The sequence below is a fragment of the Electrophorus electricus genome, chromosome 21, assembly GCF_013358815.1.
Source record: "Electrophorus electricus isolate fEleEle1 chromosome 21, fEleEle1.pri, whole genome shotgun sequence".
NCBI classification, from domain to species: domain Eukaryota; kingdom Metazoa; phylum Chordata; class Actinopteri; order Gymnotiformes; family Gymnotidae; genus Electrophorus; species Electrophorus electricus.
This window is the reverse complement of record NC_049555.1, coordinates 11,056,097-11,081,825: the sequence shown is the minus strand read 5'-3', so window position 1 is coordinate 11,081,825 and position 25,729 is coordinate 11,056,097. Positions and strand designations below refer to the sequence as shown.

General features: G+C 46.7%; 1 protein-coding gene across 2 annotated transcripts in view; it reads left to right on the top strand.

The window, feature by feature from the left end:
* mettl15 (methyltransferase like 15) overlaps positions 1–18,948 on the top strand; it is a 52,550-nt gene extending 33,602 nt beyond the window's left edge. For both annotated transcript variants that reach the window (XM_035521102.1, XM_035521103.1), the window contains exons 4-6: positions 5,267–5,458; positions 8,397–8,575; positions 17,991–18,948. In XM_035521102.1, the coding sequence (XP_035376995.1) occupies positions 5,267–5,458; positions 8,397–8,575; positions 17,991–18,418 (799 nt within the window). In that variant the 3' untranslated portion in view covers positions 18,419–18,948. The remainder of the gene's footprint in view (positions 1–5,266; positions 5,459–8,396; positions 8,576–17,990) is intronic.
* Positions 18,949–25,729: the final 6,781 nt, after the last annotated feature.

Below are 25,729 nucleotides of genomic sequence, written 5' to 3'. Positions count from 1 at the left end.
CACGCGGTATCACGCAGAGCACAGGTACTCGACCGCATCCACCAGGTATTGGCTCCAAAACCCGATTCCACTAATGAGTTCACCTTGTCGACACGAGGGCAGTGCCCTAAAAGGACATGTTCCCACAGAAGCACTAATCTCCAGGAGACTCGCTGTTACCATGGAGGCCTTGCTGGCCTGTTTTAATGCTTTTTAACAATAATAATTTTATTTAATAAGCACCTTTCAAGACACTTAAGGACACTGTACAATATACCAACACACGATAAATCTCAATACTGGCTCACCCATAAGCAAGATGAAAAATGTAAGTTTTAAACCAATTTTGAACAAACCTCAACCGAAAAGGAAGCCTGTTCCACACCTTGGGACCAGATGTTGATGATATTCAGGCTATAGTACTGGTAAATGTTGATGTCATTATTTAGAACTTGGAAGACTAGGCAGTTATTATTGGATTATTGTCTTTGTATTACTCATTTGATGATTGGTAGGTCAAGGGTTTGGCTGAATCTGAAGTATTAAGTCTAGATATCCTATTCTAGTATTACGGTATTATTTGATGATGGTAAAGGGTGTACTGCAAGGGACAATTTGGGGGCTTCTTCCTCTTCCTTTTTTACAGTATATATTCATAGTTTTTTTTTAAATGTCAGTGATGAAAATTTGCACTTCAATCTTGATTATATTGTTATTTATTGTTCAGCATCGCCTCAAAATCTGGCTTTTGTAATTGAGAAGATTCTTTCAGCATTGTACAATACAGATGTTATACAGATATTAGTTTGAAATGTTGACACAACATTGCAAGGTCTGCATGTCGTAGCATTAGAGTGGAATTGAAGTCAGTCCCTCCATCATGCTTCATGGGCTTTTGATGTTGGCACACATTTTTTCTCCAAGCAATTGTCCAAAGGTTTTTAGAAGTGTTCACTGAACACTGCAGCATTAGTGCAGTCGCAAAGCCAGGGGAACGTGACGTGTTGGCATATTTGCCAGCCGGGGATATCCTGTATGTCACCCTCTCACATTTCCCATTGCATCCAGTTTTTATTAATTGGTCAAAACAAGGTTTTAGTGCATGTAGATAGAAAATCATGCTGCTTTCAGTTATTACAGCTTGCATCATTAGTTGGTTGAAGTGAACTACCGAGCACTGGTTGATTCACAATAACTTTAGCATAAAGGTTCAGACTTCACTTTCATGTGCTCTGATCCAGTCGCAACTGAAGTCGAGGCGGCCGGTTAATGTCTTGCTGTATTCAGTCATTTATTTAATGTGGATGGGCAATGCTGAGTAAAAGTCACATACTGCATAAACTAATAATTAATAAATATAACACTACCAAGTAGCAAGTTGCCATGGTCACTAGCACAGTGAGAAATTGTATGACTAGTGACTATTCTCATATGCCATAGGCAGAGTGGGTGAGGAAGAAACTGTGCGTGTATGTACGCGAGTTTATGGGTTCACACATTGTCAAATGAAGCCATCAAGCCATGCATCAAACACCCCACATAATGTCATTGGACGCAGATGTGTTATAAACACAGCAGGTTAGCAACTGTGACCGTCTGTGTCATGACAGTCCTTGTTCACGTCAACAGACATTTAGAAACCGTCGTCTTAAACAGCCACCCCGTGAGCTTTGCACGTTTTTATCAATCAAGCAATCAATTTTATTTCTGGAACACTTTTCTAAGGCAAAAACTACAGAGTGCTTCACAGTAAAGTAGTTTAATCAAAACAGGGCAATTCAAATTTTCGTAATGTCTTTTGTGACCTTTATAGTTGTATATAACTGTAATTTTTGTAACAGTACCAATGTTTTGTAACAAAATTTATTTCATTGGCATTGAGAGATTAGCTATGCGCCTTTGGCAACGTGTGTATTTTGTCAGTTTGGTTGGTGTCTCCTAGAGGCAGATGAGGGGTGGTGTGCCTAATCTAAGGTCCCTCAGGTTCAGAGTTCTTTTCTTATATGTGCTAAACAGATAAACAAGCATAATGGAGGATAAGATGTCTTCCCTTTACAAAGCACTCAGTTATGATTCATCAGACATACGTGGATTTTTCAAGGACATTCCTAAATGCCTTTTCAGTGCTGTTTTGACACAGAAAATGATGGTGTTGCATTCAGTGCTGAAGGTTTTTGTTAGACACATTTAATGCGTCAACATATTATAGGTACTTTTTCATAAGGTAGAACACGAAAATAAACAGCACCGATGATGAGCGAGGTTTTTCGGCGGGAAATGGTCTTACTTTAAAAATAGCCTTAAAAAAACAAGGACTTGAAAGAAAACCTGTGTGAAAGCATGGATTATTAGTGTTTTGTGTCACAGCATCCTGCGCGCCATTGGATTGGAGTAGCACCTTTGTTCAGTTTCATGGGTGGCCCTTGTCCATGTCGGTGGCAGGCTGAGCTGACTGGTGACAGGCTCAGGTCTTCAGACGCGCCCGGTGCGCACCGCCGTCTGCCTTTGGGGCTCCATGCTCTTGACGGGCGGAAGGTTCAGGTGGTGGTGGGGGCTTTGGCATTTGGAGGTGGAGGAGGCAGCGGAGGGGAGTGGCTCAGGGACTCTCTCCTTCTCTCGATTTAATCAGTGTTTCCGCTCAATTATTGATCAGCCAGTGTCAGGGCATGTCACCGATGCCTCCCTCCGCAGGTGAAATGAACGAGAGGTGCAGCAGGTTTTTCTCTCTCTCTTTCCTTCTCTTTCTCACACTCTCTCTGTGTCTTTGTCTCTTGCTCTTTTTTCACTCCCACTCTTTCTTGCTCTTTCTCTCACTCTCTTGCTGTCGCTCCCATACTTGTTCCCTCTTTCTCTCTCACTCTTTCTCGTGCTCACTCCCCGTCAGTTCTCACCCCCCTCACCTTACGCTCTTCCCAGGGTTGGGGAGTGAATACCTCTGCCTTGGTTACTAGCCCCAGCTGTTCCACCTTGGTGTGAGGTTTAAACTGGCTCGGCTTTGCTGTCACTAGCGGTCATGGATCGATCAGCGGTAATGAAGAAGCATTTACAGTTTATTACGTGAATGTGTTTCCTGGAGGATTTTCTGCATCAAATGGAAAAAAGCCCAACCTGCTGTCCTCTGCTCGGAGACCTTTGCCGTGAGGCATCAGAGCACCATATGAACACGCAGTGTAATGACACAGGCTTCTGCTACTGGCTAATGGTGTTTACACTCAGACAGTTATTATATCTTCCTCAGTCAGTGGAAAGAGAAGCGGCATGCTTGAAAAATGTTGCTAACGCTGGGTCTGTACACGGCGCGCAGGTCACCTGCGTGCTCTCAGATACAGTCTTATCTGGTGGAAAAGTTGTCTTCACTTTAGAGCATGTTATGGCCTAAAGGGGGTTAGAGGTCAACAGGCTCCTGGCTGAACGCTCAGCAAGGCAAGGTTGGAATCATAACAGCTGTGGCGTGGTCCTGCACATCAGCTCGGCAGTGGCGCAGCTTCCCTGGGTCTGACCACTCTCCTTACTGTTCAGTCACCTGGGGCTCCGGTTAGAGAGCTAACCAAAAGAGGCGAAAAAACAAAGCATCAACATGTTCAGACGAGACTAGAGGATCCTCAGGAACAGGGGACCACGTCGGGGGAAGCCTAGCACCTCTGGGGTCTTCAGCTGGCAGCATATTGACATAGGAGAGGGAGGGGGACCCCTGTACCCGGCCCTGTCAGCTCTGTGTGTCAGGTTAAGACGCTTCGTCTCTTCTTCCGAAGCCAATGATCCATGGTGGGGCTGGGCCCAGGGCTTACCGCCCCCGCCGAGAGCACTGCGTGGGTGGGCAAGAGAATGCCTCGCTATAGATTTTCCAGAACATTAATGAGGATGCTGAGAAAGAGGGTGGGGGGGGGGGGGGGGCGAGACAGAGAGAGGGAGAGACTACTAATCGCCAGCGTAGGGGAGCAAGGGAAACCCAGGCCGTGGGCGCGGAGTTGCCGAGCTGCTCCCTTGCCCTTCATCTTTCAGCTGGCTTGGTGGGCGTACGGGCAAAAGAGTCGCGTGTGGGAGGGGAGGAGAACCTCCGTGTGCGCAGGACAGGGAGGCGGAGGCGGGGGTGCTTTCGGTCCTCCTCTACTCTGTTGGGGAGGGGTTGGCGGAGGCACTCCGGGACGCAGCGCTGATCGGAGCAGAGGGCGGGGCCTCCTCTTCACTTGTTGTCCTTTTCCTCCTCCTCCTCTCCGACGTTTGCTCCGATATGGCGCTGCTTACCCGGGTCGTGTCGCGCGCCAGCCACAAGAGGTCATGTAAAAATGGATAGCTCCTAGAGAGAGAGAGAGAGAGAGAGAGAGAGAGAGAGAGAGAGAGAGAGAGAGAGAGAGAGAGAGAGAGAGAGAGAGAGAGAGAGAGAGAGAGAGAGAGAGAGAGAGAGAGAGAGAGAGAGAGAGAGAGTTATTACAGGGGAGAGGTAGAGGTGGCAAGGTGGTCTTAACCTATCGGCCCCTGCTGGAACATCTCACGTTGAGGATTGGGCTGATCTAATCGTCCGGCAGCCGCTCGCTTGCACATTTCTTTGCTTTATAATAAGTATGTGCTTGCCAGAGGAATGTAGGAAATGAACACAAAGGCATAGAGAGAGAGAGAGAGAGAGAGAGAGATAGATAGATAGATACCCGGACGCCCACATGTCCATCTGAATGATTAAGAATGAAAAGGAGTCCACGTCAGCACGCACGTCACTTCACCACCTCCACTCCCAACCCCAAATAAAATGCGCTCCAGCCGCATGCCTGGTCCCATACCACTCATCCACACAGCGGCGTACGGACACGCACGCTTTCTGGCACATGCGCGTGGAGCTTGTGCCGTGTGAACTAGCTCACGTGCTGCAGCAAATCTCTCTGCTCCCCCCACGCCCCACCCATCTCTACCCCGTCTCTGCGTCTCCAAGGTGATAAACAAATGGAATGATATTTTGTTACCTTCCCAGTGGTATGCACATTGTGATTTCTTTCTCTTCCCCTTTCCCTCTCTCTCTCTTGCAATGGTTTATCAACTGTAGTAGTTGCAGACACCCACTAGGGCCTTAGCAACAGGATAACCAGCTACAGAGTGTATTCACAGTGCACCTGTCACACTCTTCCTCAGATCCAGACCCAGTGCATGTGCAGGCTGGTTTCTCCTCTGAACTTAGCTCAGAGGTCTCTGACATTCACTGCCTCTGTTCCCTTTCTTACCCAGTCCCTGCCTCTGTCTCTCTCTCTCTCTCTCTCTCTCTCTCTCTCTCTTTTTGCGTGTGTGTGTGTGTGTGTAGGGGCCAGGTGAGGCCTGTGCTAGCGCGGTTCAGTCAGCTGAGAGAGCTGCTCCCCAGCCTCGGCCTGGCCGACAGCGGCCTGGACGCTGCCCTGCTGGACGCCGGATGCTCCTCCATGCAGATGGATGTTGCGGTGAGAGGCTTCTCCCTCAGCAAGGATGGACCGCTGGACATGAGGATGGATGGAGACAGGTGCCATGCCGGAGTTCACGTTGCTTCTGGAGTTTATGATAGGAGCTGACGATAGGAGCCCAGCCAGCTGCAGAGGGGAATGCTTTTTGAAGTTCTGTCTCAGTGAGATGTTACCCATCATCAATTTCAAGTATGTTACGCATGTGGGCCTTACCCATGTTTGCTGTTAGGGTAGGACCCCAGAATAATTCTTGTCTCATGAACATTTAAGTAGGCTAGACATTATTTAGTGTTGCCTAATATTCCTTCATAGAGTGTGATTACTTTATACTATATAGACCAGCTGTAATGAACTGGAATTATGTTGTAAATTGCAGGGAATATTTCATCCCTATAAGTGGTCTTTCAAGTTCATCTCGTCTGGCCATTTAGAGCGTCTGCGAGAGTTTCAGGGCGATAGCAGGCGTACAGTGTTCTGTATGGCCGTTGGACCTGATCTGTCCACCTTGGCCACCAGAGACCAACTTTGTGCACAAGTGGACAAACTAGCTAATGAAAAACGTTCTTTGTGCATTATGCCTTGGTAGTGTGCAGTGAAGCACTTCTGAGTTGTGCCGTCCCTCCACCGTAGCCGTAGGACATCTAAGCTGCTTGGCGCGGTGTGTAAATACGGTATGTTAAAGTGTCAACTCTGCCATGTTGGATGTCAGGCGTCTTCTCTTCAGTGTGTAAGAAGAGGTAGATGGGAGAGGGAGCAAAGAGAAACGTTGTGAGAGAGAGAGAGAGAGAGTGTGTGTGTGTGTGTGTGTGTGTGTGTGTGTCTGTGCGTGCGCGAGGGAGAGAGACAGACGGACAGAGAAAGAGTGAGAGAGACAGAGAGAAGGCATGCGAGTGTAATGTCCCATATTTTAAACATTTAAACACCACGGCTGTTCGGTTTCTGTCGAGTTTCAAGGTAATCCAGCTGCCCACACGTAGGGGGGTGTTTCTAATGAAGAGAAAACCCCCTCACAAAGAAATAAAGAAAGAAAGGAACAAGCTCGACATCATCAAGCTGCATACCTCAAAAGGCGCGTACACAAAAATGAACAGAAGGAAAAGGATCGCATGTCATGTGTGCCGTTTCCCAAACCTGTATGCTAAAGGCAGCATCCATACACTGTTCCAGAATGTTACTGCATATTGAGTATGTAACATTTTGCCTATATATTAATTATGAGCAACCACAAATTATGAGCACACAGCAGTATACTTCCATGAAGCTCAGTTGGCTAAAGGCAGCCCAAAGTGACTGAAAACCAGCACTGTTTTCTGGTGCTAATGATGGAAGCCCTGCACTCCGTTTTCTGTTAATGGTAGCCATTAGCTTTGTTTACATGTAAACAAAGGGGTCCTGCCATAATTAATATCCGTTCGTCTAACAAGCCCTCTGTTACTCGCTCCTTTAATGTCCCCCTTGTTTATTTGAAGAATGGATGCAGGCCTCTAACTTTTATCAAGAAGTCTCTGAGAAGTTTGCCACTGATAATGAACTGGGTAACCCACCCACCAGGGCTGACTCCAGAATTATTCCGGGGGCGAGATGGAGTGGTGGGAGAGATGGAGAGAGAGAGAGCGAGAGAAGTCGAGGTTTATAACTGAGTGGAGTGACAGACGCAGGCCTTGCCCATAGTGCAGATATGCTAATCCTTACTGCGTCTGACGGCAGCTCAGACTTTCAAGGCCGCGTGGTGATCTCATTCTGCCTGCGCTGACCTTGCGCGGGAGAGGGGGTGGGGCTTCGTGCTTCTCTATGTTCGTAGCTGACTGACGCCTCCGAAGCTTTTCTCTGCGCCCACTGCAGCCATGGGCTTGTGATGCCGAAGCCGTCGCCAGCTACACACCAAAGAAGAATCCTGCTTCGCTCTGTCAGAGAGGTGGGCGGGGCCCGTGCTTCAAGGCTTCCTGGCAGATCAAGATTAGCTTTTCCCTCCAAGAAAAACGTGAGGGATCTGTGGGGAATGAACATTTGCTTATGAGTTAGGTGCAGTGGTGAATCAACAGAGATAAAGTTTAGTTGGTACACTTTTCACTTGTGGCCTGCAAGCTAAATGAAGCATTTTATTACCCAAATGGGCAGAAAATGGGCAATTATGGCTAATTTTGTCCCCCCTACAGAAAAATGTCATCAGGTTGTTGAGTTCATCTTGGTTAAACAAGGTCAGAATCAACTTTGATCAGGTCAGAGGTCCTGAGTCTATAATAAGGTGAACTTCAAGCAAAATTCTGATACTTTTCCTAAGATTAGTAGGCATCTTTCTTCCATTTGCTTTACAGCTTGATTAAACCTTGACTCAGTTTAAGGCTTTGATCATTTAAAAATGATGAATAAAGACAAATGACATGGTGCAGTCTCTGTTTAAGCAAGTTTAGCGTGGTAAGTGTGAAATATTTATTTACCGGCTACCCATGTTCAGTGTGTGCATTTTAGTGTGTCTGTCTGTCTCTCTCTCTCTCTCTCTCTCTCTCTCTCTCTCTCTCTCTCTCTCTTTTGCTGTCTTTTTCTGTCTGTCTCTCTTTCTCGCCCCCTCCTCGCAAGTGATATAGGTGTACAGGCATAACTGCCATTTCAAGCTCAAAGACAAATGGACCAGGACTCTATTTTAGACATTTGGGTTTGGGATCTATATATTTGCAAACCACCACTTTCTCTCTCTCTCTCTCTCTCTCTCTCTCTCTCTCTCACACACACGCACTCTTTTTATAGATCTCGAGCCCACATCTCCCAGAGTGGGAAGAGAGGAAGAGAGAAAGAGGGAGGGAGGGAGGAATGGAGCGAGGGAGGGCTTTTTTTTCCCTCTTTCTTTCTTTTATTTCTTTCTTTCCTTTCCCTCCTTGCTCGCTCTCTCTCTCTCTCTCTCTCCCCCTCTCGCAGGCGTCTAAGGGCTGTCAGCCTTCGCTCCTGTCAGCGAAGGACCGTGACGTCAAGCGGCTTAATTGGGCTGCTCTTTGTGCGTAGGTACCCCGCCATGCCCGGCGCGGCTGACGCCGTCAACGCCTTGGATCAGCAGGCGCTCACGTCCGTGCTGGCCACGTACGGGGAGGAGCGGCACGCCAGGAAAATCGCAGCGGCCATCGCGCAGGCACGCAGCTTCCACCCCATCGTCCGGACGCAGCAACTAGCCCGCATCGTGGCAGGTAGAGACCCCCGCCTGCCACCCTCCAACCACACCACCCCTACCGCCCCTGGGATTAATTTCCCGTGCCATCTCGCACCACTCGAAAGCGACAGCAGCGAGACGGAGAGGGGCAGGGAGAGGGGAAATATTCATCCGATGTCTCCCTCCAGGACCTATTTGTCCTGGATCGGAGAGGGGGGGGGGGTAGAGAGGCGAATGTAATCCGTAATCAGTCCCCACCCCCTTTACGCAGCCCTCGTCTACCCGTTGGCTCTTCACTTTCCAATGAGTCTTATTAATAAAACACAGCAAGGCAAGAGAGAAGGGGGTTACCAACCTTTGGGGAGGGGGGGGGGTGTTTATTTTAATTTGTATTTGGCGTCTCTCCTTAGTCTCCTCCCTTTTCTTGTTTCTTTTTTGTCCCTCCACCCACCTATTTGTGTCCATCGCTGCACCTCCTCCCTCACGCACACCACACACGCCTCACGCGTCCTTGTGCACACACGCACGCCACGTTGCGACAGCTTCATGATGGTGCATGATATTATATTTATCGTACGCTTTGTTTTTCCACCACTGCTGTTTTTATAACCCCGTGCTGCTAAGGAGGTGAGAGGAGGATGGGGGAGGGAGGGAGGGAGAGAGAGAGAGAGAGAGAGAGGAGAACAGAACAGAAAGGGGCGGTTCGATGGATGACGGTAAAGCGGGGCCAGCGTGTGCGTCACAGTGGCAGAACAGGTGTGAGAGAGGGCAGTTGTTTCATCTCTTTTAAAAAGCCGAGCTAGTCAACACCAGTGCTTGTTCCCATCCATCCGGAAGGTCTTGACTCCCATGGGTCTCTTGGGAATGCCAGCGGGTTAGTGACACCATCGTTGCCCCGGGAAGCAAGTGACAAGGTGGAGGGAGGCAATGAGGGAGCGCGTGTGTGTGTGTGTGTGTGTGTGTGTGTGTGTGTGTGTGTGTGTGTGTGTGTGTGTGTGTGTGTGTGTGTGTGTGTGTGTGTGTGTGTGTGTGTGTGTGTGTAACTGGAAGCCACGGTGATGAGTATCTGGGGACTTCTTTCCCTATGCAGATGACTCTACTCCCATGATGCCTCTTTGCCCCTGCGTTTGGGGCTTGGCCAGCCTCTGCATCTGCCACCCCGCTCACACGAGCACTGGCCCTGCCCCATTCCTCCCCCATACAAAAGATCACTCTCCGCTCTTTCCTAAATCCTGGCCATGGCCACACTTGTCCCTCCCCACGTGTGTCGGCTGTGTACCTCCAAGCAGCAGCCCGCGCTGCTCTAATATTCCCACCAGCGTGGACCCGGCTGGACTGGCAGAAGATTACGCGGTGTCCAACGGGAGAGTGTCCCCTTGCCTCTTCCCTACGGCCGTGCGCGTCAGGGACCAGCCGGTATCGTAATAAGCCCCAGGCCTGCGGCCTGTTCACACCTACGGTAGCACTAACCAGTTACAGACAACCTCCCCTCACCAACCCTACCCCAGATGTCTGTGCCCTACTCACTGACATGCCTGTTTTTTAAAACCTATTTGACGTTGGACTTTTTGAATCAATTGTTGACCAGTTTTTGATAAATCACCAGTCAGGCCACAAGTTAAAAACATTAAGCAAAAAATATTAATGGGTATTTATTTATTTATTTATTTTTTAATTTTTTATTTTTTTTTTGATTATGCATATGAATGAATAAAACAAAGGTCATAGACATGGTCATGACAAACCAGCACAGCCTGCTTGATGACCTGGAAGCCAGCAGGTACTTTGGGCGTGAGGCGACTGCACGTGGGCGAGTTGGCATGCTTCGCACTTTTCCGCTTGGAAAAAAATGCAAATCTTAAAATTCTAAAATGTCACCTGATTGATTTGGCTCAAGGCTTTCACTGGTGCAGTTAAAGAATCATTTAGGCTCCCGGTCCTGTTAATATCATCGCGGGATGCTAATCAGCGCGGTATTGATCAGCGGCTGGAGTGCTGCCTCGTTGTAGCTCTGATGAAAATCGATCGTTCTGTTTCTTGCTCAGATTTCTTCTTGGTGCTGCCCAGACCTGCTCGGGCCTCTGTGACTCTTCTTGGAGTCTGTGGTAGCGAGACACGATCTTTGTTGCTACCCTTTACAGTTAGGCTGTAATAAGTTGTTTTTTTTTGTTTGTTTGTTTTTATGCTGTTTTGAGAAGACTCCTCCGGCAACTGCTCTGTGCATCCTTGGATGATGATGTAAATCAGGCGCTTAGCTCAGCCTGAGCCCAGCATCATCTCGGAGAGAGGGTTCGGTTCTTCCAGCAGTAGAGGTGCGTGAAGGGCCGGCCAGGCGATATCCTCTCTGACCGCGAGTCGCCTAGGGAAAGCGAGTCGCCATTGGGCGGGCCCACTGACCCGGCACACCGTCACACCTCACCTGCTTACGGCTGCCGGCACAGTTACTCGGATGGAAGTGGAGGGAAAAAGCAACAGAAAATCCTAATAACAGTCAATGACATGGAAAAGCCTCACTCCGCTGAGAGTTCCCCCACAGGCCAATGACAGCGTCTCAAACCCCTTTCGACGTTCATAATGTACTGTGTCCCAGCATGCATTGGGTCATCTATAAAGGGGGATTTATGAGCTAATAATAAGGCATTGCTCTTTGTGCATAAAACCGCCCAATGCCTTGACATGGTACACCGGCCCCGCCCCCATGTAAGGGCCCTTCCAGGACTTTCAGGAAACGCAGCATCAATCGGCACTGTCAACAGATATTACATCCTCCACGTGCCCGCTCGCAGGTGAACACAAGAATCATCCCAGGTTGGGAGTTAATGTTCAAATCTGCAGAAGACACACGAGGTAAATGAGAAGATGGAGGGCTTTCATTTTTTTCGCTCTCTCTCTCGCTCGCTCGCTCTCTCACCCTCTTCTTGATTTCTTTCCCAATGCTGTCTCCCTCATCTTCATTCATTTTATTTCAGAATAGGGATCCAAACAGAAATATGTAAGTTTGTCCATGAGACACAATCATCACGGATGAGTCATCACTTTGTCATAGCAAGGGATTCAGCCCTGTACTGAGGCCCCCGGCACACACGAGGAGGAGATGTGCATCAGGGTCAAACCCTGGAAGTAAATCAAAACTCTTTATCAGCTTCTTCTCATCGTCAGACCTGACTCAGGTAAGTACCTAAGTGACTGGCTCCACTTCTTCCTTTTTTTTTTTTTTTTTTTTTTGATCCTTGAAACCTGACAGGCAAACGAGACATTTATCAAAACAAAATCAAGAACGGAAAACCTGCACGTTCCATAAGGATTTTTTTTCCCGTTCTCTGCTTCCCGGTTTATAGAGGAGGGCCAGAACTGCATGCTACACGTGTAGACGCTGCCTTGGTCCGGTTCGCCGTGGCTCTGAACCGCTGGACATGTTACAGGCTGTAATTGGAAGGATTCCGCAGGACAGTTTTCTGCTTGTCCACCTCGCTCTGACACCTGGCGCCGGTGATGCAGCTCGGCTCTGGAGACAGTGTCAGGCCAGAGGTTGCACTGCATAACGGTCACTCTGAGTACGAACCAGAAGCAGGGCCTCTTGCTGACTTTGGAGTCAGAGTGCCTTCTGAATTACTGTGCAGCCTGGATGCTGTAACCCAGGGGCCCCTGGAGGAATATGGCATGGCCCTTTTAAAGGCTGTGCAGTAAGCCCAGGGCTTCTGGTGGGGATAAGCATGATGTGGCTCCTCTCTGCTCCACACATAGTAGCCTGCTTTCTCCATCCAAGCCTGTTACCTCTGTTCCATAGCCTCTATATTCCATGCCGTGACTCCCTTACAAGTCCTTGTTTTTTGTTTCGTCAGCACCTTTGTCAATCCTGTGGTGGAAAATCACGAAAAAAATTTAATAAATAAATACCCTTCAGTTTTGATACATTTTTGGCCATCATACACTTTATGGTCCTTAAGAAGCGTATTTATGAGATTTATTTTCCTGTAAATCAATTAAAGGCTAGTGATGTGACCCGCTGGTGTTTGTTTTAATTTGTTTTAAGCGGTCGGTTTAATCTAACAGCAATTGTAGTAATTCAGGCCAAGAATTTTATAACAAGAGCACAATCAGTTCAGCAACTTGATAATTCCGGCCATTGTTTGCGTGGAGAACACAGCATTAATGATGTAATGTAGCCTTGAATTTCAAATGTTGTCTGTAGTTCGCTGCAAGGGGCAACAGGGGATAATGAATAATAGAACAGTATGACAAAAGGAAAGAGGTCATTCAGTCTACAGGTTCGATTAAGAATTAGACTTCTATTCAAGCTAAAATGTGTGAGGGTAGAGCCTTATTCAAGACTGCCCTCTCTCTTCACTATAGTGGGGTGCCACACAATAATCAGCCTGACCTAAACAAGACATACTGCCAATTATCAGTTCCACAAGCAGTCGGGTGTTACCCACTAATCCCTCCCCTCTCACTGTAGACAGGCACTCAATTAGGTGCTCTCTATAGAGTTCCAGATAACACTCACATAATGTAATGCCTTATACTGGCTAGCCGTGTATGCGTGCGTGCGTACGATTATTAGCTACAATGAATGAAAAGTGTGTTATGGCTTTGCTAAGGCTAAAAATGCTAAAAGCTTTTTTGATTTTTTTACTTTCAGAACACGTTCATGTTTTAGCGTATATTTTAACAGTGTATTAAGGAAATGTATCCCTTTCCCTTTTCATTCCAACACTATGAGCTGTCAGAAAATTGTTTCAAAATATGTTGAATTTTATCCTCAACTTCAAGCTATTTTAGCTAAATAAAGAATGACACATTTTTGCTGGCTAAAAAACAATAAGGAAAGAGCTCTTTGATAAAAGAATCAGCCACTGAGTGACTCGCGTACAGATATATTCACAAGAGTTCATTTGACTCAGAGTTTTTAAAGGAAATTCACTCTGTGGCTCCATTTCAAAACTGATCTGTTTTACTTCATCGTCATAGCGATATCGAGAAATTGGTCAATTTGCATGTTGCCCTATGAATTTCACATGACAACATAACAGATAGTCATTGTGTTCTGGCTGACTTTGTACATGCCTGCTTGTTTGTTTGTGTGCTGTAGCCCACGCCCTCGGTTGGTCGTATTTGTGTGCTGGCGCCATCTGTTTCAGTGTAGGATCTCCTGCTCCTCTCAACCTAATTTCTCTCCTTCGCGTTTGTACACATACGCCCTGGTTCCTCGTGTCCTGCCGTTCTCTCCTTCGCCCTTCCCACGGTCCCATCTTCCTATCGTTTACTCCTCTGTCATTTTATTCTCCCCCAAATGTTTTTTTTCTTTTCTCCTTCTGTTTTTCTGCATCTCCACCCTGCTCTCCCGATGTCTTAAGAACAAGAACAGGAGACAGGTTGGGCAGGGGCCTGTGGTCTTATTGATTGGCTGGTGAGTCACTCGAGGTCAGAAGTGTTAGACGTTTGTGATGATACGTCTCTCACCAGCTCTCTGTCTGTCTCTCCTTTTCTTTTTCTCTTCTCTGCTCACAAATGGATCACCTGCCAGGGTAGTTGCTGAACCATGGCACGCTCAGCTTTTCTTGACCCTTGTTAGGCAGATGTGTGTGTCTGTGTGTGTCTGTGTCTGTCTGTCTGTGTGTGTGTCTTTGTCTGTGTCTGTCTGTCTGTGTCTGTCTCTGTGTCTGTGTGTGTGCGCGCGTGCGTCTGTGTGCGCGCGCGCGGGCGTGTGTGCGCGCGCGCGCGTCTGTGTTTGTGCGTGCGCGTCTGTGTTTGTGTGTTTGTGTGTGCGCGTCTGTCTGTGCGCGTGTGTCTGTCTGTGTGCGTGTGCGCGCGCGCGTCTGTCTGTGCGTGTCTGTCTGTGTGTGTGCGCGTCTATGTGTGCGCATCTGTCTGTGTGTGCGTGTGCACGTGTGCATGCGCGTGTGTGTGTGTGTGTGAGCGTGTGTGTGCTATGCGCTGTCAACAAAGACCTGGTACATCCTTCCTTTATTCTGTCCTCTGAGCTCTTAAGCACAAACAAACATGACCAGGAACTGCTGTTGTATACAAACCAAATGAGAAAACGGGTTGTTTTTTTTTGTTTTGTTTTTTTTGAGCTGCTAAAACGCTCCTTTCCTTCATCTCCATCAATCAACTGATTGGAGTATAAGTCTTATTTATGTGCCATGATGTCATCTGATCCATTTGGCAGACGAATGATGTATGAACTGTGTAGTAGCCTATGTGAAATATGATGTAATTTATGTTTAGTCTGTCAAATAAGCTTTTATGCTTAGGGTCAGTGCTTTTATGTTGAGACATTTCTCATTAATCTTAAAACGAAATTGATTTTGTTAATTTTTCCTACATTTGGCCATATATTATTGTTCTTTCCTTCGTTTTTATTTGCTATGAGAAACTGATTTACCGAAAGTGTCTTTATTTGATCCCACACCTTACCGAGTCGCATTCGTATCAGTCGAAATAGAATCCTGCCTCGAGATCAGCCATAATCAGACAGACCTGGAAATAAAGCTTTCTGTTCCCCAGCCAGGAGAAGGAGGAAATAAATCTTTTTGCAAACATAAATGGAAACTCCCACCTCGTTTCGAAAGGGTTTGGGAGCCTGTTGGGAGGCTTTGCAGTTGCTCGTTGGTTTATGGCGTGCCGCGGCTTCTGATTTCCTGAGACGTGTGCATTGTCAGCTAGCCGTCTGAGCTTAGGCAGGACGTCAGCCCACGTGTTTTCAGAGCCCAGTAACCCTTGCTGGCCCGTAAGAATGCGCTGTCTCTCCCCAGAAGGCTCCATTTTAAAGTATGCTTTGCTGCTTTGTTTATACAATGATTTTTAGCTTCATTTATTATTTATTTTGTTTTATTTTTATTTTTTGCTTTCTTAAGAGATTTTTGTTTTATTCAAACAGCACCATTATATTCTATATTAACCATGTGTAGTAATTCACTTTGTAGAATCAGAAAATCTAATGCTTTGTATAATGCTTTAAGTCAGAGTTTTACATCTTAGACTTTTAGCCGCATACCATGCTGCACAATTCCCTCATTAATGTTTCATCAGAGTGTCCACTTCCTTTAGTTCTGCTAGTATTGTGGTCATGAAGTACAGGGGTCAGTTGTAGCTGATAGACATGTAGAACCTGTAGGGCATATTGGGCATATCGCATTCTACATATCCCCAGCATCTTCTTAGCCCAAGCGTGTGTGATGGGTAGAGTTCACTGCTGACATCTTGGTCTTCGTGAATGTGTTTCTTTGGCCCCAGGCCTAAGACCTTCACAGGTTCATGTCTTGAAGTTCATATCTTGAACTCATGAAGCTGAGGTAAGCTAATCATGTACATAAGAGTTCTAAACTCTAAACTATGCAGGGAAGTGAATTTGCAGCCCCTGAGTGACAGCAACTTTTAGGTATTATCTGGGGCTTTTATAATGTTAACATGCTGCAATAGCTTCAGGAAAATGCCCAGTCATGAGCGGATTTGTCATTTCTGGGACCTCAAGCAAAGTTATGTCTAGGGGCTCTAATCAAAGATAAATTCCAGCATTTACCCACCCTGTACAATCTTTACTTTACTACAGTCAGAAGTGAACCATCCAGGTTTCTTTTCCTTCATTTTCCTTTTTTTTCTTTTATGGGTGCTGCTAGGATACGAGCGTTTCATGGTTGTGTTCTGGAGTTCTGATTAGCTGGCTGTTGTGTTGTGGAATCTCTTTGATGCCAAACAATGTAAGAAAGCGTTTTAAGTTGGTTTTTAAGTTTTTTCAGCCAGCCACTTGTGGCCAGCAGGGGGCAACCAATCTCATTTCCCTGATTTGCTTGGTGGTAAAAAACCGCTGCTGTGCCCAATGTTTTGTAAGGGCAAAGGGCACAATAATTTGGGGGGTGGGGGGAGGGGCTATCCTTTAACATATATAGTGCAGAGATTATAAAACAATTGTTTCCTAATTTTTAGGTAGGCTAAAACAAATCTATTAGCTAAATCAGTTTATTAGAAATTACATCTCTAGGAGCTGAGCTATGATTTACCTGTGCAATACAATGTCATTTTTACTTATGATCTTTAAAAAAAATGAATAAATAAAAATCAAACTTTCAAAAACTGCCAAATATGGTCGATCAAACAAGAAGGATTTATTACCGACTATCTCTTTTATTAGCTCTGCAGCAATGAGACGTAGCTATGTAGCTGTTTCCCAAATCTCCACACTCTTGCCTCCAGTAATGTTGATCCAAGTCTTAAACAAATATCCTAGAGGTATACCTCAAAAACACTTTTAGCAGCATTCGGGGAAATTTAAAATGGTTTTTAAGTATTTTAAAGTTTAGAGTTACTCATGGTGCAAAATGGTTATCGATGGTGCAATTTTCAATTTAGGAAAATGAAATGGTAAGCCTAATAACATACATCAAAGATGTCATGTCCTCAAACTATTTTGTGAATTACTGTAGGTATGAAGGTATTTGCTGTACTTAATGGATAATGCTCTAGTTACCTGCAATCTGATGGTTGATAGGTACTTAGCAGCTACCTTAGTTTCTACTGCAAGTAAGATCTTTTAATCTCGAGGCAAAAATGTTTCCTGATGAAGTGATCTGAATCTGAAGTGTATAAATAGAGAGTTAGCATTGATGGACGTTTTCAAGGGGACATGCAAAGATGTGTACCAACACACGTCACCCTCCATGCGTTCAGTCAGTCGCAGAGAACATTACTACCACATAAATGCCAAAATATTGAAGTCTTCTGTTCTTTGACAGTCTCCATAAAAATGAAGTGAATAGCCCAACTGCTACGTTATTACGTTATAAAAATAATATTGAAATTTTTCAATATTGAAATCTTTCCATAATCTATGGTATGTAATTTTTGCTCTCTATAACTCTAAAAGCAAGCATTTGACATATAATTACTGTATGACTATTACCCTAAATGCTAAAAATAAATAAAAATCTCAAGGTTAGGCATGGGGATATTCTTGTAAGTAATGTTATGCAGACTTGCCCATGCTGTTTATGACAAAGTATGATTTACTGTAATCTGCAAAAAAATGTAAAAAGTTCATTGTATGGATGACTGTTATAAAATTATGGGAGCAGCCATCTTGGAAGAATCCCTTTCTTCTTTAAAGGCGTACATGTACTGGAAATCTTAATAGAATTTGAACTTATATTTCTTATATATTACTTATATAGATATATTTCTAAATACAGATTCCTCTGTTATTGTCCAAAATCAGTTATTTAAAACAAGTACATGAAGGCCATGTATTTCCATACTTACTAGCTAGATTAACCGTATACGTTAAAATGAATAAAGCAAATGTCTAGGCACCAAACTTCTTGTCTGACTGACTACATTTGTTCAAGTGGAAAATTCTGGAAATATGTGGGGGGGTTTTTTTTTGGTTTGTTTTTGTTTTTTGCTAAACCATTCTTTTAACTGTCACCTGTTGTCTCTCCCCCGTCCCTCTGGAGGAGCGTTCCCTGCCTGTGCCGAATACGCCCGGCGAGACCGGCTGCAGAGACCCTCTCACGTGGCTACCAAGACCTTCCAGGCGCTGCGCGTGTTCGTGAACGACGAGCTGAACGAGCTGGTGGCAGGACTGCAGGAGGCGCAGCGCCTCCTGCGGCCGGGCGGCCGTCTGTGCGTGCTCACCTTCCACTCCCTGGAGGACCGCATCGTCAAGCGCTTCCTCCGCGGCGAGGACCTAGCCGCCCCGCGGCGCGGCGGCGTCCGCCAGCTCATCCGGGCCGCGGACGAGGAACAGGACGGCGAAGAGGGAGAGGCGGAGAGTGGACGCTGGGCGCACCTGCGGAGGAAGGTTGTGCTCCCCAGCAAGGAGGAGGTGCAGGGGAATCCACGGGGGAGGTCAGCCAAGCTTAGAGCAGCCATGAGGCTGTAGCCGAGCTGGAGAGATCCCCTGCCGTGTCATTCTCCCAGCGTGTGCTCAGACACTGCGGAGCCTTTTAAGGCCTCTGGCTTCTAGAGCAAAACTCATCTTGGCTTAAGAACAGTGACGGTAGGACGTTTCAAAGTGCAAGGGGACTCAGGGACACGAGCCTTCCTTCACGCCCATGTCCCGACTGTAGCTGAACACTCTGCTTCCCTCTGCTGTAGGTTTACTTCTGCTCTGAGCAAACTTTTTAGTCTACCTGTCGATGAACCTGAGGTGGTAATGTAATAACATTACAAAGTAATTTATCTTGGTTTTTTTTGGACAAAATTATACAACCTCAGAACTCTAAAATCAGGGACTGAATGGATGGATAAAGGAAAGGTTGTGTATGCTGGACATTCAAAAGTGAAAAGAAATGCCAAGGTCATAATGTAACTCATAATGATGAAATCTCAAATCAATTCCATTCTTTCATTAGCTGTACCCTCAAAACTGTATACCTGGAAACAAAACCCACATTACACACCCTCCCTATAGAGCTTTTCATTTCATTACCAAGAGCGGTCATGGTCAAAACACTCCCTGCTTGCTTGTTTTTTTATTTCTTTATTTTTTGTAAAGTAGGTCCAGTCATATGCCATTCTTCTCTATTCCCATCTCAATAGAGATTCGAGCTTCACAACAATTTAATAAGAGAGCTTAGGGGCGTGTGCGTGCGTGCGTGTGAGAGTTTCATTCACCGTTTGTGTTTTTGTTGCGCTTGTGTCTGTTTGAACGCAAGGCAGAACAAGTGCCAGTGTGCGTCTTTGTGCCTTAAAGAGCGCGGCGCTGCAGTCGAGTGGTGAGAAGCATCAGAGGGTTGAACGTCGTGATCGATGGAGTTTGGCGTCGCCGCGGTACGTGCGGAAGCGGTGCCGCAGGTTTGTGAATGAGCGCATGGGTGTGTGTGGCAAGCCCACATGGAAGCTGCCAGTGTGGCGTGTGTCGGAGAGAGGGAGAGAGATGGAGAGATTGCCTCTCTGTGCAGTGTCTTCTGTCTCTTTTTGTGGAGCTGATGGGTGAGTCACACACCTGCAGGACGCGGGTGGGACTCGGCTGCCATGGTGATGCTCCGTGCCTTGTGCACTGTGTTCACTCTCTCTCCCTCACTCACTCAAACTCTGAGTCACATCAGATCTGATTAACTTTGCATAAACACTTCATTCCAAGACCCCAAACACCTCTCCGCCTGTGTAGAATAGCAGCAAAATGAAAGTGTGTCATGAATTCTATGAATAATTTGAATTTAACCCCATCTCATCTGCCTCTGTTCAAAAAGAGAAGGCATTAGTGTTCTAATGAATGAGTTTTGTACGTCTTTGGCTTATGTGCACGAAACAAGTATAAAGAGAGAGCTCGCAAGATATAAGAAGAGGCATTACAAGACTGCATTGTCTCTGAAAACGATTAACAAGATATATTTAATAGTGTTCGGCTTGGATTTGTATCTGGAATACCTAGCAGGGGTGATGAAATAAACACTTCACCCTATGTGATGTAGCTGATTGCAGTTGCTTGGATAGGTGCTCTCATCTGTCTGCCTGCATATCTACCTCTGTGGGTTTAGATTTCAGAGCCTTTGAGGTGCACCGGGACCCCAGTCACTGCTGCCTACAGCTCGACTCCTAACTATCAGCTAAAACGCCGTGTCAAATGTCCACTCAAGGGAAACTGCCCAGCAGTGTGTCCTCGTGACGCGGGCGAGTTGTTTGCAAATGCTAAGATAACATTTCGAGGTGGGAGAGGGAAGGAGGTAAAGAAAAAGAAAGTTGCCTGGCCTTAGCTCGCACTGTTCTGCTGGGCGTGAGTCAGTAGCGTGCTGATGCTTTAAATACTCAGTGACTCAAAACATGTCAGCGTCTCAGCGGGAGCCTGTGACTCGGCTCCTCTCTGCGCTCCTCCCGAGGCCCGGTCTGCGCTCTTCTCTGCGCTCCTCCCGAGGCCCGCTCTGCGCTCCTCTCTGCGCTCCTCCCGAGGCCCGCTCTGCGCTCCTCCCAAGGCCCTCTCTGCGCTCCGCTCTGCGCTCCTCCCGAGGCCCGCTCTGCGCTCCGCTCTGCGCTCCTCCCGAGGCCCTCTCTGCGCTCCTCTCTGCGCTCCTCCCGAGGCCCGCTCTGCGCTCCTCCCAAGGCCCTCTCTGCGCTCCTCTCTGCGCTCCTCCCGAGGCCCGCTCTGCGCTCCTCCCGAGGCCCTCTCTGCGCTCCTCTCTGCGCTCCTCCCGAGGCCCGCTCTGCGCTCCTCTCTGCGCTCCTCCCGAGGTGCTCTCCGTCGTCATTTTTGAAATTGCTCCTCCGGTATGGAGTGGCTCCTCTTCCCTTTCCCTTGCCCTGCTTTTCCTGCTCCCACTTTTCTCTCTTTCTCCATCTCCGACTTTTTTCTCCACCGTCTTGTTCTGCCGCCTCTAAATATACGCTGCCCTGTTGTTGCCGTGGAAACTAAACGGCACATGTAACATTGAACTTAATGGTGTTTAAGGGTGTTTTCGGTTCTAATCGTGTTTTCAGCCACAGCCCCTCCCCTTCCTGCCTGGTTCCTCTCGCTCTGACGTCACCAGCCCCTCACACCAGCTGCCTGCATGTTAATAGGAGTCAAAGCGCTCGAGCTGCCGCTTTGAAATCCAGACACCTCTGAATGCAAGACGCACAACGCCACGAGAATTTCGATCACCTGAACACGAATTCTTCCTTATCTTAAGCAGCATCCACCTTTTGTAAAAGGACTTGTTAGGATTATGGAAACAAGTGTCACAGTAGGACTTTAAAGACTGGATTGCTAGATACAAATGAAGCCAAATCTCAGAATCAAGATAATATTCAGTTAGCTATTGGAAGATTTAATTTCAACATAAAATACTTCATCACAATACTTCACGCACACACACGCACACACGCTCTCGCTCGCTCTCTCTTGCTCTCTCTCTCGCTCTCTCTCTCCCTCTCTCTCTTGCTCTCTCTCTCTCTCTTTATATATATATATATATATATATATATATATATATATATATATATATATATATATATATATATATATATATAAGCTCACACACATTTGCATCACATTTTGTAAACAAGCTATATGTTAGTATCACTGAACAAGAGAGAGGGGGAGTGTGTGTGTGTGTGTGTGTGTGTGTGTGTGTGTGTGTGTGTGTGTGTGTGTGTGTGTGTGTGTGTGTGTGTGTGTTGGCTTGCTTCTTGGCACTGGTGCCAAGTTTATTTCTGGCTCTGCCTCCCCTTATGGCAAGAGAGCTGGCACTGATGGTAGTCACGGGAACATGACGCATCAAACTAACCAACAAAGTTTGGGTTATTTCTGATGTTTATTTTAAGGCCCTCTGTGACTTCATGTTTTTACACACTAAAATGAATGTACTAGCAAAAAGAATCTGTACACTCTTTATTTATATCTCAGCCAGATGCTGAATCTTATTATAAGTTTGGGTGCTGTTTTAGTCTGGTTCAAAGCCCACACATCATCTGAGCAGGTGTATGCTGATGAGGGGCCTGCCTGTTCTTCTCCTGTGCTAGCTAAGAAGAATTTCCCTCAAATCACAATTAATATGGTTATCCCTACCCAGCAATGGGCTGGCTCCCTTGCTATGGACTAATTAAAAATATGAGTCAACAGAATCACGGGGCAGGTAATGAGATCCACACTCACATTCCCACTAATTATCTATAATTGGAGCCTTTTTTCACCCATTATGCGAAATGCATCTTGGACGCTGGAGAAGGTTTGGTCAGCAGATGGTTGGCTATTTGTAGAATAGAATAGAATAGAATAGAATAGAATAGAATATCTTTATTGTATAATGAGTATAATGAAACTTGAGGTGGAGTAACTTTGGAAAACAAGAGCTTCTGTTTTGAAGTGGGAACAGGGAGTGCTGGAACATCAGTGCACTGGCGGGATGGAGCACAGAGTCAATGAAAATGGTGGGGAAACAAAACGGAAAGCGTTGCCAGTCCGGAAGTGCTGATGCTTAGCCCCATGTACTGCATGTGCGTGCGTTCTCAGGCTGAGACTGTCCCGTATGCTGTTAGCACACACTCCGTCAGCTTTTTGGGAAGAGACTTGGAAACTCTTCAGGGCGGTTTAGCCTCCCGTTTTAAATCATTAACAGTATCTGTGGCATCTATAGTGGCTTTGAGTTCTATTATGGCAGTAGCATTACTGAAAGTGCAGGGTATCTCTTTCATGCAAGGCCTCTCTTCCTGTGACTAAGAGCTACTGTATCTCTGTGTATCCCCCCCCTCCAATTTATCTGTGTACAGTCACGCCTGGTTGGGCTGCATGCTGTTGGGGGGGGTGCTGTATGTGTGTGTAGAGAATCACCCTGCTTGCATGAATCTGTCTGAATAAGTGACTGTGACAGTGTTGGAAGCAGCTAATGGACTTTAATGCACTCCTACTGCCCCCCTTCCCCTCACACTTGGTCTGATTAGTGCCACCTTGTCTGTCATCTGGCAACTTGGCCTGCCCCACAGGGTTACAAAGCCACCCTCCTGCCTACATGCCCATTTCCTGGCCGTTGTCACGTCACCCATATTCTCTTTCCTCCACTCAGATCCCATTTATTCAATCAAATTCCCGTTCCACTGCTTAAATCCCGTTTTACCGCTCGTATTGCCCTGCGTAAATCCCATTTCTCCATTCAATTTCCCAGTACATATGCAGCGTTTCATATACTGTATATTCATATGTCTGTTACTCCACTTATTACAGTATCCAAAGACAAACTTGTCTGAAGTGTATGAAGAAAAGGCAACCCACTAAGACTGGTTTCATTTCCATTGGGCACGTTTGCATCAAAGAATGCCTGAAAACGCATGTCGGAAGTGGAATTTAAAGCTACAGCGCGTGTGAATGTGACCCCATAGTCTTGCGTTAGTACTGCTTGCTCTCTAAAGTGCCTGCCTGCCGGCCCTGCATGACATTTGACTCACAACAATTACAGCAGGAACACAGCAGGTGATTAGTGTTGAGTTTATTCCTGCTCTGTGTCGCTCCAGTTGTGGTTTGTGCTTTTTTTTTTTTTTCCTCCGGACTTTGTTTAAAGGCTAGCCCTGAGCAGTGGGCTTTGTTCTGTAACACACCGAGCCAGCTCATATGGTTCAAATGTCACTTTTGGCAGGAGGTATGGCAGCTATGTAAGAGAGTTCTATTGCGCAGTCATTTACGCAGGCTAAGCAAGTGTCTGGCCGTTGCCGTTCTGCGTATTGCTATTTGTGAATGAGCCTGGTGTCAGTGATGAGCTCCCTGCTGTTTACAGCGCTGCTCTGTTTGCGGAACGTGCCGTGGCCTCATCCAATCGCTCGCCGGCCCGTTGGTGTGACGTCTTTGCTTCCAGCCAATAGGCTTCCGTGGGTCGGCTTCACATTTTCGCAACCATCAATTATAGCACGGTCACATTCACCATCCAATTGCACGCAGCACAGAGACAGACAGGTGTGGCAGCCAATTGGATGTGGGTAGTGTATTAAGGAGGAGGTGAGGCAGAGGAGAGGCTCTTTCATCAGGTACTTTATAAGGAGCTTCTCCTTATACACACACACACACACACACACACACGCGCACACACACACATACACACACACACACTCTCTCTCTCTCCCTGTCTCTCTTTCTCATTCACACACACACACACACACACACACAACCCCCCCCCCCCCCCCCCCCTCGCTCTCATCTCACACACACCCCTCTGGCACAGCTTGGGCTATAAAAAGATTTCTGAATGAAGGCGCGGCTCCGAGGTCGAAGCCATTTGAATGATTTTTGTGAATGACGCAGGGTCCCACTGCCTCATGGGAAGCGGATCAAACCCTGAGGAGGACGCGGCCATGTCGAGGGCCCAGCTGGAAGTCCCTCCACGCTTCTCTGACTTTCCATCCGAACTTTGATGGTTGGGGGGGGTGGAAAGAAGGCGAGACGGCTATACGAAGCGGAATGAGGCATCACCGGAGGTGGGGGCCCTTGGGCCGTGGTCTCAGCTGAAGCCCTTGTTCCTCCGCGTTCCTAGTTGTGCTCTTTTATCGAACGAGCCCACAGCGTGGCGCGAGAAGTAAGCAGCTCCCGGAGGTTTGTATATGGACTGTGCAGAATGTCCTGTCATTTTTAGCAGGAGCTGTCGTTACAGCTCTGCACAGACGGTCTGCTCCTTTGCTGTGAATTGCAGGAGCATATTTTAATATAGGCTCGCTGAAGCCATCAACGCAAGTTCTAATCCATACTGGCCTACTGATGTCCTTATGCTGTCTTGTTTGGTTATGTTACCTATAATATAAATAAAGATTAAATAATAGTCCTGTTCTATGCCATGTACAGATTCCAATTATTAGCAGTTAATTTATTACTTGGGAGCTCTGACTCATCAGGTTTTAGTTGATTTGACATCAGTGGCTTAGGGAAACCAATTAACTCATTTGAGATGGCCTCAAGTATACAAGATATCCAAAGGCAATGAAGTGTCTTAAACATGAGTGGGTAGTTCTGTGGAAGCACATGCCCCTCTGCTTCCTTGGCCTGATGCAGTGGGTGGGTCCTTCTCAGGGCAGCAGGTGTGTCTTGGCTCTCTTTGGCTTTGGGGAGGAACCTATTAATTAAGTATGATAACCAGGGTGAAATACAGCAACAGTGATAGCTGTTGGTGTGATTTTTGTGAAGCATGTGTCAAAGATTTTCAGCGGCTAAAAACAGAATAGAAACTGAAGCTGTTGCTGGTACTGAAATTTTTAAGAACGTGCTAATTTCCAAATGTGCTAAACGCTTTAAGTGAGTCTGCCACTGTGTGCAGTTTTGCTGCCGGCTGCATCTCCTCTACAGAGTGGCCAAAGACACATGTGCGCATGCACACACACCACCACACACACACACGCACACGCACAGCCGGGGCCCACTTCGGAAGGATGCAACCACAGGGACTCCCAGGGTGACGTCAGACGAAGACGCTTGTGCGTGTATGTGTACAGCTCTCAACACAGAGGCTCCAGTTTCCATCCATGTTAGGTGCATAGATGCTGAGAGAAGAGGAAGAGAATATAGACAAATAAGCACAATAAAACTAACTACCACAGTACAGTTCATGATTATGTTGGTAGTTTCAGGTTGAACAGGTTTTATTGCTCATCTGAACAGGACATACCGTTAGATGACATACTTGATGCTGTTAAAGACAGAGAAATGGAGTGGATTACTCTCACAGAGAGGAAAAAGGGCTGGGTGTGTGTGGGTGGGTGGGTGGGTGGGTGGGTGTGTGGGTGGGTGGGTGGGTGGGTGTGT